The following is a 14,651-nucleotide window of genomic DNA, read 5'->3' as shown; positions in this document are numbered from 1 at the left end:
TCAAAACTGGAGATTAAAGAGCACACAAGGGGGAGGTGAAATTGGCTTAATTAATTTTCCAAAGTGGTCCTTTGACCTTTAGGGGGTTGTGGAGAATTCAGTCTCCAACAATTAATGGTGACCCCATGACGTGATCTCCAGAGGAGGAAAAAAGACAAAAGAAAAAGGTGTCTGGAATATCGGGCCGGCCCACATAAAGGTAAAAAGAGACCTGTTTACTCGTCCTTCCACTTCTACCTTGAGCAAAACTGTTGGAAATGAGAGGCCCAACGTGCTGCGCGATGGAGATGTGACTCCGCTGCGATCTACAAACAGAAACAATTCCAGCACCTGGTGAGAGTTGAATTTTCAGTTTCAATTTGTATGTTTTAACCAGTTATTTTGGGGTTAAAAAATTGTGGGATTAATAAGCGGGGGCTTGGCAAGGGGTTTACTATCTAACATAAATTGGTTTGGAAAAAAATTAAAGGGGAATTGAAGGTTGAGTAGGAAAATGGGAGTGCAGGGAATAGTTCTTTAAGTCTGTTTTGTCTGGAGAAAATAGTGATCACAGTCTATTTTGTGTGTGTGTGTGTGTGTGTGTGTGTGAGACGTGTCCATGTTGGTGTGTGTCCTCTTTGGGTTGCTCTCACATCCAAAATCATGTGTGTTTTAAATGTGAGAGTCAGATCCGGTCGTTTGTAAGAAGACACCTGTTAAAAGTTGCATTAAATTGGGTACACATTAAAGAAAAGTCAAAAGTTGGCCTGATTGGGGATTCAGACTAGGCGTGTCCAAAGTGTGGTTCAGGTGCCGCTTGCAGACCACAGCTGATTTTATTGGAATTACTGACCTGAATCCTATTGAGATGCTGTGGCGTGACCTTAAAAAGGAGCTTCATGCTGGAAAACCCTCCAATGTGGCTGAATTACAACAATTCTGCAAAGATGAGCCAAAATTCCTCTACAGCGCTGTAAGAGACTCATTGCAAGTTATCGCAAACGCTTGATTGCAGTTGTTGCTGCTAAGGGTGGCCCAACCAGTTATTAGGTTTAGGGGGCAATCATACATTATATACATTATATTATAGCGTACATTATAGCGATCTAATTTATCTTATTTATTATGTATTGTGTCAAACTAAGACATGAATAACATCAGATTAAAAGCACAAAATGAATGCCGAGCCACCATCCCCCAGTTCCAGTTCAAGTTCTAGCCAAGTTTTTCCAGAAAGATGATTACATCGCTGACGTGTGTGGTAAAAGGCAGTGCGCGAGCATGAATGAGGCAAATGAGGCAAATGTGCACATTAGCACTCAATAAGTCATCAAAACTTACCTTTATGCATTCCCACATAGTATCAGCATTTGAAACCAAATATGAGGTGAAAGAAAAATGGTAGAAATACAGTAGTAGTCTATCTGTGCGGCATGAGATAAAGTTAGCACACGCACAATGGACAATTTTTTCTTTCTGTGCAGCCTGGTACCAAATGACCCACGGCAGTGGGTTGGGGACCACGGCTCTAGGCAACTCATCCTAGGAATGACACTTACTCATGAGGTGTATTCAGGTGCATTCAAGGTGCACAATAATCACAATAATGTCTTTCTTGCGTGAACTGGTATGTGTGGTCTAAATACACAGAAAGACAAAGAAAAACAGTACGGTATGTGGATATTCTTATCTCTCGTTAACGTAACTCCTGCGGCAGTACAATTTGCTGCATTTAGGTATGCTTGGAAATCCAGTCGTCCCTCGCTACATTGTAGTTCGAATGTCGCTCCCTCACTCGTGGGTTTTCAAAAATGACTTAATTAATAAATTACCACTGTTTTGTGGTTAATTATGAACTATTGTTAGTCAAAAATCTTGAAAAATAGATGACATTACCATGGCATGTCTGACACGACATAGTTCTCCTACCACTTCTCCACCCATTCCATGTCAAAGTGGTAAGGTTTTGGCTTCTTACTTTTTCCTTCATTCCCACTCCGTTTGAAACACTTTATGTTTAGAATAAGTAAATTGGAGACGCCAACTAGTTGGCTCTCTAGCTTGCTAGTGGTTAAAGCACATGTGTCAAACTTGTGCCCTGGTGGGCCGAGACGCTGCAGATTTTCTCTCCAACCAGTTTCTTCAGCAGGTGATTTAATTGATGAGCTCCTTCCCTCAAACTGAAGGTGTTGATCATTAAAATCACCCGCTTTAGTGACTGGCTGGAAAGAAAACCTGCAGTGTCTCGGCCCTCCATGGCACGAGTTGGACACCCCTGGGTTAAAGCCATAGCCGTCTCTTATGTCCCTGCAGTGATCCAGTAGCCTGCACATTGCAGATGAGCAATGTGGTGTAAAGAAAGAATAATCGGAGTGTGGTGACTATACCGGTCTTATTTTATGTCTAGATGGCTGTAGTGTTAAAAAGCGCATTTAGAAAGTCATAAACGGGTTTTCTATGCTCTAACTACGAAAATATTCCACTTATTAATATTGAATCCTACTTTTCACTTATCGTTTGGGACCAATTAACCGCCATAAACGAAGGACACATGTACACTCAAAACATGTTAATTAAACTTACAGAAAGTTATGTGATGTCTTTGAACGCAACCCTTCATGGCTCATGTGCTAATGTGATTCCAATGTTGTGCTACTATTAAAAAGACTAGCGTAAGGCAAATACATATTTATACATGTGTGCTACCTTTTAGCTTGATTTAAATTCTCAGTTCATTTGGAGCTGTTAATACATACAAATATACTACATACCGTATAATTGTGTCCTGTCATTTATCTTTCTGTTCATAAAATACAAAAGTTGGCATATTTCACACATAGTGGCAGATGGTGATTAATCATTAATTCATTTGCAAACTGTGATTAATTTGATTAACATTATTAATCATTTGACAGCACTAGAAATAATTGCTAGATAATTACTTTTGCAAGAACGATGAAAACCAGGCCATTTTCACCACTTTAAAACAATCAAACTCAGGATGTGCAGGACACGACGTGAAAACAGGGCGTGTCCTGGGAAAACAGGACGTTAAAACAAAAGTAAATAAAGAGAATACGACAATTCAGCTCTACAATTTCTTCAATGAATTAATATAAAACAAGTTGGGAAAATATCGGGTTTCAAGCCTTAAAATTGGTATGGAAAGCCTGACATGGAGTATTTGTCACAATAGTAAAAATACTAATAAGACACTCAATAAATGTCACTGTTTCAATTATTGAAATGTACATGTTCTTTCCTTCAACTGAAAGTACACTTGGCAAATGCATAGGGACATCTGGTGGATATTCGTCGCAAGAGCGGAAAGCCCAAACAAGCTCCAAAGTAAAACTCGTTTGTCCTTGAAATTAGTGTTAAAATTAGTACTCACCACACACACGCCTCGACACATTTTGCTACTTCCAAGCTGAAAATTAATACTTCATTTGATTGATGTTTGAATTTGAATTTGAACTACCTTATTAACGTCAGTATGCTAGTGTGACACGAGTTGTAGTAATGGGAAACTCGATTCATTTTACTGACTCGAGTTGTTATGAATTACTCAATAAAGTGACTCGGTTACTTGATCCAGGACGGCTTTGAGTAGTTGAACGAGTTAATGGAGCATAGTGCCCGCGAGTCGCGATTTAGAAAAAATCTCGCGAAGTTTGAACGACTTGTTCATCACTCGCGCATCTAAACAGCAGTGATGGCGGTGCTGCTCGGCTTCCTTGCAGTAGTCGTTGCTTGTTACTTGTTTATTTACTATGGCGTGTTCAGGGGGGCGAGGATCTTCAACCCATTGAAGCTGAACGGGAAGACGGTCATCGTGACAGGTAATGACTATATTACACTTTTTTCCTGCATGGGATGGGCCGGTGTTGAACTGTTTTTTTTCTTTTGACGTCATGGCGTTACTAAATGTTCTTTTATACATTTCATTCGTCATTTATCTGCAATTAGAATTGGCCATGTAAAACTATAAAAACGTGTTTTGTGTCAAAATTCTCGAGAGTCAACCGCGGTGACGTAATCTACCGGCGACGCAGATCATTTCCGGTTTCTGTTTTCATGTGGTGGCAAACCACTGAACTCTATAACTGGAATGGCCCCGATCGCTTGCTGCGCATTGGAGGCTTGAAGCCACCGGAAGTATAGAAGTCGCCATGTTGTTTCACCCAAAACAAGAAAGCCTCAGAACTAAGAGTTCGAGATGCCGTCTTGTGCTGCTATTAATTGCACAAATCGTGATACTCGTGAAAATCGCGAGAAGGAACTTACATTTTACAGGTAGGCAAATGCTTATAAATAATAAAAATCGTTAAAAAAATAGATACTTTAAATCTGTAAGCATTTTTTCATCTCAGTAGTTGTAAATGACCCCTTATTCTCCTTTAGATTTCCACACTGCAATGCTCAACTTCTAAAGCAATGGGTAGTAAATATGCGGAGAGACAGGTGGATTCCTGCAACCAGATCGCAACTCTGTTGTAGTCATTTCACCGAGGAGAACTTCGACAGGACCGGCCAGACTGTTAGATTGCGACAAAATGCAGTTCCAACAATATTTGACTTTCCTGATCATCTTCTAAAGGTATGCGTTGCATTTAACTTTGATACTACGTAGATCCTTATCATAACAAATACCTTGTGAACACTGAAATTGAGTTGTTATGCATTGTAATTTCACACCATAGAGGTAGGAAAAAAAACTTAAACTGGAGGGAAATTTTGAGATTTGGGTCTAGTAAATTTGGTCTAGTAAAACGAATGGGATGCTAACAAGGACACTTTGTATTAAAAAATACAGCAAAAAACAGTTTACTTAATAATGCGACCAGACGCGCCATATTGTTTGTTAACCGGAAAATGTACCCAGTCCGAGGAACAATTATAATGTGAATAATCAGAGTGAAAAGATCCATGCTGAAAGCTGGATTATGCTCTGTAGCAGGGATGTCCAAACTTTTTTCCAAAAATGAAAGGATACAACTTTGCCACTTTAATGTTTTGTGAAGCATCACATGTAGATATGCTATACACACACACACACACACACACAAACATACTGTGTATATATATATATATATATATATATATAAAGAAAGAACTGCATCTCAGCTTTGTGATATAGTTGAAAAAGCCTGTTATTACTATCATCGTTGGTCTTTGGTCTTTTTTCACCCATAATTGCTGTTATATTTTCATGCAATTTTTTTTCCTCCTAATTATGACTTTCCGGCCATAATATTTTGACTTTATTCTCATAGTATTGTGACTTTTCCCCAACCAAATTTTTCAAAAATGACAAATTTATTCCAAAAGCATGCATGCTAGGTTAATTGGAGACTCTAAATTGTCCATAGGTATGAATGTGAATGTGAATGGTTGTTTGTCTATATGTGCCCTGCGATTGGCTGGCGACCAGTCCAGGGTGTACCCCGCCACCCACCATAGTCAGCTGGGATAGGCCTCAGCATACCCCCAACCCTAGTTAGAATAAGCATCATAGAAAATGGATGGATATAAAAATATATATATTTCCACTCAATGCTACCAAAATGACGCTATTCTTCTCATAATGTTACAAGATTAATCTTGTAAAATTGCAGTTTTTTCTTGTTAAAATACGACATTTAAAAAAAATATATTTTGACTTGATTCTCGTAAAATTCCAGTTGTTTTTTCCATTTCTACTACTATTGTTTTTTTGTTGTTTTTTTTTAATTTTCTAACTATATCAACTTTCTTCTTGTACATTTTCCTTCCGTAATTATGCCTTTATTCCTATAATATTTTTTACTTTTCCCCATAAAAGTACTGCTGATTTAACAGTTGTTTTGACTTTTTTTTTTCTTGTTAAATAATAGTTTTACAATGTGCTGCGGGCCAATACAAAAACAGCTGCGGGCCACAAACGGCCCCCGGGGGCGCATTTTGGACACCCCTCTTCTATTAGCGATTCTAGTGTTATTATGTGAGGTGATGAGTTTCCTTTCTTATCAGGAAGCAACACGGGTATTGGGAAGGCCACAGCTTTGGAAGTGGCCAACAGAGGAGCTCGAGTTATTCTAGCCTGCCGTAACAAGGAGAAAGCTGAGGCTGCTGTCTTTGACATCCGCAGAGTAAGACATTTCTCCACTTAGCATGTTCTCACATCATTTTCTTTTCTTTTTATGAATAAACAATGCATTGCATCTTATTGAGATGTGTTTATTGTCCCTCTCATATAAGCAATGGAATAAAATCTTTGACAGGACTCAGTTTTGATAAGAGTGATGTTGAAACAACCCATGCAGCAACAATTATTGTACATTTAGTTTTTATGAATGGATGAAGACAACAAATCAACATGGCAAATTGTTGTGTCGATATTGTATTGATAGAGCTCTTATCTTGCAGGAGAGTGGGAATGCTCAGATTGTGTTCATGCACTTGGATCTGGCAAGCTTGAAGTCCGTACGCAGCTTTGTGGAGACCTTCTTGACATCTGAGCCCAGATTGGACATTCTTATCAACAACGCAGGTAAAATAGATATTATATGATTAGATATTAGCCTCAGTTGATTTGTCACCTAGAACACAAAAGCCAAGATCGTGTTGCTTCATTCAGATGGCTCAGACTAGAGAGTAATCCCTCGTTTATGGCGATTAATTGGTTCCAGACCCGACTGTGAAAAGCAAATGTTTGTAAATGGAATATTTTGTAGTTATCATGACCTTCTAAATACGGTTTTTAACATTATAGACTTTGGCATTAAATAACACCCCTATAGTCGCCTTTATACTCGCCTTTATACTCCTATTACCCAATATAGTAGACATAATAAGAGAATATAAGACACGCGCGTGTTAGCATTGTGAGAGTTCTTTTTTACTTCCTGTTCCGTACAATACTTCCTGCGGTGGCTGCTGTCCCATCAATGTAACATTACTGACACCTAGTGACCCAGCGTAGAATACTCCATACTGTATTACAACATGTCATTGAATGCATCTTCCGAATGCCTTATATTCGTATTTTTATGATTGAAAATGCTTAATTTAGGCAAAAAATCCGTAAAATTATCTATCTTAAATATGCATATTTTTTGGACAATTAGGCGGTATTCAACCTCAAAACAGCATGATTTATTAATTAATGTTTTTGAAAAACTGTCGTAGAAGTGGCAAGGGACTACTGAACTGAAATAAATGAAGTTATGAATATAAAATGTTCTCATTTTTTAAAATGGATTAGTATATTAATCTACATTTGTTTAAGCATATGCACAAAATGTATCAAAGTGGCCCACTTCATCCTGGAAGTACATAACGACATACATTACATACTGTATTACGACTAGCTTTTTCTCCCATGATCAATTATTACTATGCACAATGGCAAACTAGGCACCTAATTCTTGTTTTTAAACATCACTGCAGACGAACGTTGTAATGTAATTCCATCTTTGCTTAAATAAATCATGAAGGGCCACAAATGAATCAGACATTCCAGCAGGTGGTGAGTGTATGTAAACTTCTGACTGCAAGTGTTGATGGATGCTTTAGCTCATATGGGTCCTGGGCACACGGAGGATGGTTTCGGCATGGCATTTGGGGTCAACCACCTGGGCCACTTTCTGCTCACCAACCTTCTCCTGAAGCGAATGCAGCAGTGCGGACCCGGTCGCATCATCAACGTGGCCGCTCTCTTGCACCGCCTCGGCAACATCGATTTCTCCCTCGTGGCTTCCAAAAAGGATTTGGTGCCAGGCCAGTCAGCCTGGCAAAACTTGCAGGCGTACTGCAACAGCAAGCTGTGTAATGTGCTGTTTACCAGAGAGCTGGCTAACAGGTTGGAGGGGTCAAGTGTCACCTGCTACAGCCTCCACCCAGGTCAGTCAAGCTCTATACTTTTATCTTCATGTCATCTAAACACAAAACCAGGATGCTGTGGGTTGTTAAATAATCTGATTTCCAGTGTCCCATGTCTTCAGTTTGTCTGGAGGGTGGGTGGGGGTGCTTAATGGCGCGTCTAACTAAAAAGGTTTTTGGCTTGCGTCTGAAGAAATTATCATGTTTTTAACGCTTATTTAATAACAGAACAAGAAGTTATTGACTTTTGTACAGTGGTAGACGAGAGCCGTATACCACACACACACACACACACACACACACAAAAATCATGATGCGTCCTGGGCTCCACGTCAGTGTGCCCTGATTTTAAAGATAATGTACATGTCATTGTACATCTAATATATCACTACAGCAGTCCCTTGTTTATGGCGGTTAATTGGTTCCATACCCAACCTCAACTCTTTCAATGCCAAAGATGTCTATTGACGTCTTTTGCTTTTTTTTTCACGGCAGCTACAGATCAAAGTCGTCTTCATCTTGTGTGTGAATTTCTGGCTTGCAGGCAATGTATTTCTGTCCCAGTAGGGGGCAGCAGTTCTCTTTTCCGCCAACCCGCGACAGATTGTCTATGAAGAAGATGGATTGTGGGTTGAGAGCACTGATCTGTGTTGTATATCTGGATAGCTCATACGTCGCACCCGCCCGTGCAAGCCGTGTTATTCTACTTTGCACCCTGGCTCAGCACTCCCCTACAGCAATGCATAGTTTTACTCCTCTAGAAAGAGATTTTAATTGTAACTGCTGCGATTGGCTGGCGACCAGTCCAGGGTGTACCCCGCCTGTCGCCCGAAGTCAGCTGAGATAGGCTCCAGCATGCCCCCGCGACCCTAAAGAGGATGAAGCGGTATAGAAAATGGATGGATGAATGCATATCCCATCCCTTTTTCCACTAAAATCCATGGTCATGATCCTTTACTTTTTTTTCTTATTGTCATACAATTCACTATGCTATCGTCTGTACAAAATATGAATCATAAAAGAGAGTGACTTTGGACAAGTTTTAAAATCATTTACATTTTGCTGATTATTTTGTTTGTGTTATGAAATAGAAATAACCTCTTTTCTGATATAGAAATATATTTTAACAAAAAACACAGTAATATTATCTGATAACCATAATGTGTAATAACCATAAACACACATACACCCCCACACACACAGAATAAAACAACAACACTGAAACAAAACCACATGCTTTGGGTAAGACAATACGTTGTTAGCAATCTCAAACATACCGGTATGCATGTTCAGTAATATTATTTTCCAGAACATATCATATGAATGAATCCTTTTACGTCAGTCATTCAGCAGCAAAAAAAATTTGTTGTTTATCCAAATGAAGGGTCATGCCGGGTCAATTGTATGCAAACTGGCTTGCTAACTGCACTGTACACGATGCCTGGTAAGCATCATGGAAGCACTGAGATTCTCCCATTCCTTCAAGTAACGCAACCTTCGTCCCTTAAAAAAACACATATATCATGATATAACAAAAAAGTACGTACATTTCCTCTTAGCTATTATAGAGCTATATAAACGTATCAATTCTGGACATACATTTAATCAGAGGAATTTTACACGATCGAAAATATCTGAGAGATCGACAGTGCAAAACCCTTAAATCATCAATCATAAATCTACATTTCAATCATACTTACACGTGAAATGTTCGTCCACCGCCTTTGAACTGGCGATTTGTGCAGTTAACAGCTGCACATGCAGGCATCTTAAGGTGAAATTTGTGTCCAATCCGAATTAATAAAAGAAGTTCACCACGAATGCAAAAGCTTGTCCGAGAAGTGTTTCTTGCGAGTGGCAATATGGCGGCCGTGTGGCTTCACAAGTCATCGCCAATGAGCTATCCAGATATATAATACAGATCAGTGGTTGAGAGAAGAAAATGGCGAAACACATGGAGAAATCGAGCGGAGACAAAAAATACAGGCAGCTAACATTGTCACAGAGCTTGTCTGGCGGTGGATCTGCCTTCAGTAGTGACGCGATCGTGAAAGATAGAGGTGATGTAGGTGATGTAGGTGACGTAGACACAAATGCAGTTGACAATGGCAGCCGAAGCAACAAGCTAGTGGTTCGTGTTGCTGGAGCATGTGGCGCTTCTGTGACACCAGAAGCAGTTCAGAGTCGGAACCCGACCCTGGTTCTTCTGACGAGTGGCTGCCGTCTGGATGGGTCAGCAGCAGGGATTCATCCCCACATCCATCAGACCCCACCGTCACTCTGCTTGAATTAGCTTCTCTGCAGAAAAAGCTTGTTTTCTCTGTTTTTTGGTCAAAATCAGGTGTTTTTGCTGAAACTACCCTATGTTCTACCGCCAATATCTAAAGACCCAAAAACGCTAGAAACAAACTTTTTTCTCTGATGAAAGAAGAGAGTCTAAAGTTTGTTTAGAAAGTTTCAATGTTTATGTATTCCTAAAACTCAATATTCTGTGGGTCTTGAAAGTTCAGCAAAAATGCCCAAAACTCTGGCAGTATGGATCTCTCTGCTCTGAACATGGCTGGCAGTCAATGGGTTAATAAGTGAATTTTCATAATTTTCGATTCCTTATTTATAATAAGGAAAATTTACGTAGTTAAAGCATAGAAAAACGGTTTGTGACCTTCTAAATAAATGTTTTTAACATTATTAGACCCCTCTAGACATGAAATAACACGTCTATAGTCACCTTTACACTCCTATTACCCAATACAGTAGATATAATAAGAGAAAATAAGACATAACATAGACACACGTTAGCATTGGTGGAGTGTCTTGGTTTTTTTTCTGGACAGCATACTTCCTGTGGCGGCTATTGTCTCATCAATGTAACTTAAGTGACACCTAGTGACCAGTGTGGAATACTACATATCACATCTTTGAATGAGTGCCTTATAGTTGTATTTTCATTAATTTTGCATTTTTTTTGCTTGAAAATGCCTAATTCAGGCAAAGAACGTTTGCTTAAATATTCACATTTTATGGGTAATAACAGGCCATATTCAACCACAAAACATGATTAATTAATTAATATATTCTTGAAAAAACATGACCGAGTGAAGCTGCAAAATTTGCTGCAAGTGGCAACGAACAACTATGGGTCCCCGTGAAATCCGTTTTTGTCCCCAAATTTCGTTTTCCGTGAGTTCTGTTTTTCATTTTTTGGGTGCGTGAATAAAATGTCCATTAATTAAATGCAAAAGTCCTTACATTTATTGATGCAATACATCATTGGCCAGTTTTGTCCAGTCATTGAGAAATGGATGTAGCCTGGCTAACTTTTCAGCCTCTGCCCACATTGCTACAAAACCTTCAGCAGCCTGTAATACCTGTGCTTGTGGTTCAGGAAGACATAGTCACCCATGCAATTACAATTGCATTATTCATGTAAGATGTTTTTTATGACCCTGTTATTTTCATTACACAATTAGATGAGATGTGGCAAACAGCACTCTTATTTTGAAGGCCGGAAGTGTGTTTTGTGTGTGTTGAGAAGGCTGTTGACGATTAGCACGAGCTGATAGACGTGCTTTAGAACTTGCACGACATCAGCAGGCATCTCAAAACGCTCCTTACACGGTGAAAATATACTCATCCAGCCTGTGTCGCACACACACAGCATAGCTTAAACTAAGCTAACGCCACTAGCTTCCATTTGTGCAGCATAAGAGAAGTTCCTGGCAACTTTTGCTGGTGTTCTAGGGCGCCATTTCGACATTTTTTTTTTTGTCCTGTCCAGCCATTAAGGCAGATAGTATTGTTGATCTAAATGCCCTCACGCGCTCAACAGATTTACTCTGCCAGGGAAAAGTGTGAGATACACTTCCCCTGTTAGAAGAATTTATTTGACTTCGATGTTTTTTTGTTACGCAAAGCAGGAGGGGATAGAGAAGAAGAGAAAAGAAAACAGGGGGGGGTAGTGCGGGGACGAGAGGGAGACTATAAAGACACAACAATAACAAAACAACAGAAACAAACAGGACTACATCAGATGGCCATGAAGACCATGATGAAGAAGACAACCATTACATTACATTAATACTGCACTCAAACAGTCACACATAATAGTAGTAATGAAATTATTAACTGTGACAGTGATCACAATGACAATAACTGTAATGCACACAATTGTAAAAACTAGAATCATATTGCTGACATCACCATCACTGTAATAAAACCAACAACATAACACCCTGGTTAAGTCAGTGAGTTATGTGAGTGTGCATACGTACGTGTGTACAGGTATCTCTGTATGTGTGCAAGTCCTCATGTATATAAAGTTGCGCGAATGTGTGAACGTGTAATTGTCACTGAGAATGCATGAAAGGGGAGGGACTGCCTTCCACCACCCAGCAAGCTCCGCCCCACACAGCCAGGCTGAGCCCCCACCCCGAGAAGACCAGCAAGGGGCCACAGAGAGGCAATCCCAACCAGAAACAGGCCGCCAAGAAACCGAGACTGGCGAGAGATCACACCCCACAAGGGCAGACGGGCAGCGGGGGCCACACACCAGCAGGCCCAGAGGCGCCCCCGCAACCGGAAAGGAACCCAGCCACCCCCCACTTACAGGGAGCGGAGCCCGGCTCAGCCCGCCCCGGGCCACCACATGCCCTACCCTCAACACAGGACCGCCCCGCCCGGGGACGAAGGAAGCATCGCCTCCCCCCCCCCACCTGACTGAGGCCTGGGTGGCAGAGATGTAACACCCAGCACCTGCCCTCACGGAGCTAACCCCTGTGTATTCCCATTTAAAAGGAATAAAATAAATAGATTTAAAAAAATAAATAAATAAACGCGCACACACACCGTGGTCGACCGCCCGACACCCGGAAGCCTCGTCGCAAAATACCCCACGCAGGGGCCCCTGGGGTCCCATACTTGAGCAGCAAGACAACCCACCACACCGTGCCAGCCGACACCCACGGGGCAGCAAATCCCAGGAGAGGATGTTTAGTAGCAAGTTTAGTTAGTGTTTGTGATGAGATTGCGCCACGATTGAGCGGCCTTCTGGGGAAAACACTTCCTCACACGGACGTTCCTTCCCCTCACGATGACAGCATTTCGTTGAGATTATGTCCCTTTCCACTAGATTCTGCATTTAACAGTTAATTCCATTTTTATAGGCCAATTCCACGACTCCGTTAACGCAGAAGTCATAGGGCCCTACGACACCTATTGTAATGTAGCAAAGAGTCGAGGGCACGATGACACTTGTAGCGTTGGAAGGGTTAAGTGGTAAGTTTGTTACATTTGTCCCAATTATTTTTGGCTAGTTATGGCCGTGTCTTTAAAAAAAATCATTTTTATGAGCATATTAATTACCCATGTGTTTTTCCCACTCGGTGGTGGTCCCGGCACATACAGTAGCCCCATGTTGAAATGTGAAGTTGATAAAATGTGGTCTTGATCATTTCTGAGTATTTACTCAATTTCTCCTCTCCTCTCCTCTCCTCAGGGGTTATCAACACAGAATTGTGTCGCAATATGAGCTGGTGGCAGCAGTTTTTGCTGATGCCCTTTGCAAAGATCTTCTTTCTGGACCCAGAGGGCGGCGCCCAGTGCACCCTTTACTGTGCCCTCCAAGAGGGCATTGAGACTCTGAGCGGACGCTATTTTTCCAACTGTGCCCTGCAACAGTTGGGACGCAAAGGGCGAGATGATGCCCTGGCAAAAAAACTGTGGGAGGTGAGTGAGAGATTAACAGGTTTGTCGTGATAAAGCTATTTGTCAGACAATCTGACATTCGCTTCAATGCTTCATTCAATACTGTTTTGGAAGCAGTTGATTTTTTAAATAAAGATGTTGAAGTCGAAGTTGTGTTTGTGTGTTCTATGTAATTACATTTTTTCTAATTGCTGTCATGGACACGGTTACAATTCTACTTTAGTCCAAAAAATGATGTGCGAAGGCTAGGCAGACCTCCCGCCTCCTGGCTCTGACATCGTGGTGCGGTGCACCTGCTTTTGAACACTCCGCCTCTGTAAAAGGACAAAGATGAGTGCATAGTAGAGATGAAAATGGCACTGCGAGCTGCAACTCTGTGGCCAACTAATGAAAACATTGGTGTACAAGTTCAGGCACTTGTGGAGTGACAGCGGTGATAGCCAATCATACGTTGGCAAGAAAGGACAGAGCCAATCAATCAGCTTGTGGGAGGTCTAAAGGGAAACAGGCTTCATCTTGGTTTTCCGCTTGGTCCAATAGCATAACATTATTTGGAGAATAACAAAAGAACACAGCAATATTCCCCCCTGGTGGTTGAAATGAAAGGCTGCAGGAAATACTCGGAACTCGTCTCAATGCAGCGGAATGTAAATGGTTGGAATGCATCTGTTCAAGTCCGTAAAAGCAATAAATGACTTCATCAAGCCACTTTTTTGGGGTTTATATTTTAATCTGCCACAATAATGTAATAAATTGGAATGAAAATACCTCAACGTGACGGCTTTTCTCAGCAGTTCTTAGGTGAGATTAAAAAAGAGATTCATTAAATCAGTATTTTCCCAGCATGGAATAGTAATACAGCAATAATGTAATACAGTAATGCAGGATTTTTTTAAAACAGGGTTTGGGGGAACAATTTAGACTTGTTTTGTTCACACTTTTCCCAAAATCTACACAGGGTCAAAATTACAGCCACAAATATGCACACACATAAACTAAATGTTATAATAAGTAGAGTGCTGTCTTGACCTGACTTCACTTCCTGTTATTATGATTGTCTTTTTAACAGCATAAAATTATTTGATTGACAGCACTATAGAATAGTA

At 40.6% G+C, this 14,651-nt stretch overlaps 1 protein-coding gene across 1 annotated transcript; it reads left to right on the top strand.

The window, feature by feature from the left end:
• The first annotated feature begins 2,198 nt into the window (after positions 1-2,198).
• LOC129191087 (dehydrogenase/reductase SDR family member 13-like) lies at positions 2,199-13,782 on the top strand. The gene is made up of 5 exons (XM_054794088.1): positions 2,199-3,821; positions 5,992-6,110; positions 6,388-6,511; positions 7,537-7,863; positions 13,337-13,782. Exons 1-5 carry the CDS (start codon positions 3,695-3,697, stop codon positions 13,594-13,596), a joined length of 957 nt encoding a protein of 318 aa, XP_054650063.1. The 5' UTR covers positions 2,199-3,694; the 3' UTR covers positions 13,597-13,782.
• The last annotated feature ends 869 nt before the right edge of the window (positions 13,783-14,651 follow it).

Source organism: Dunckerocampus dactyliophorus, chromosome 12 (assembly GCF_027744805.1).
Source record: "Dunckerocampus dactyliophorus isolate RoL2022-P2 chromosome 12, RoL_Ddac_1.1, whole genome shotgun sequence".
NCBI lineage: Eukaryota > Metazoa > Chordata > Actinopteri > Syngnathiformes > Syngnathidae > Dunckerocampus > Dunckerocampus dactyliophorus.
Note: the sequence above shows the minus strand (reverse complement) of the source record. Positions and strands in the feature narration are given on the sequence as shown.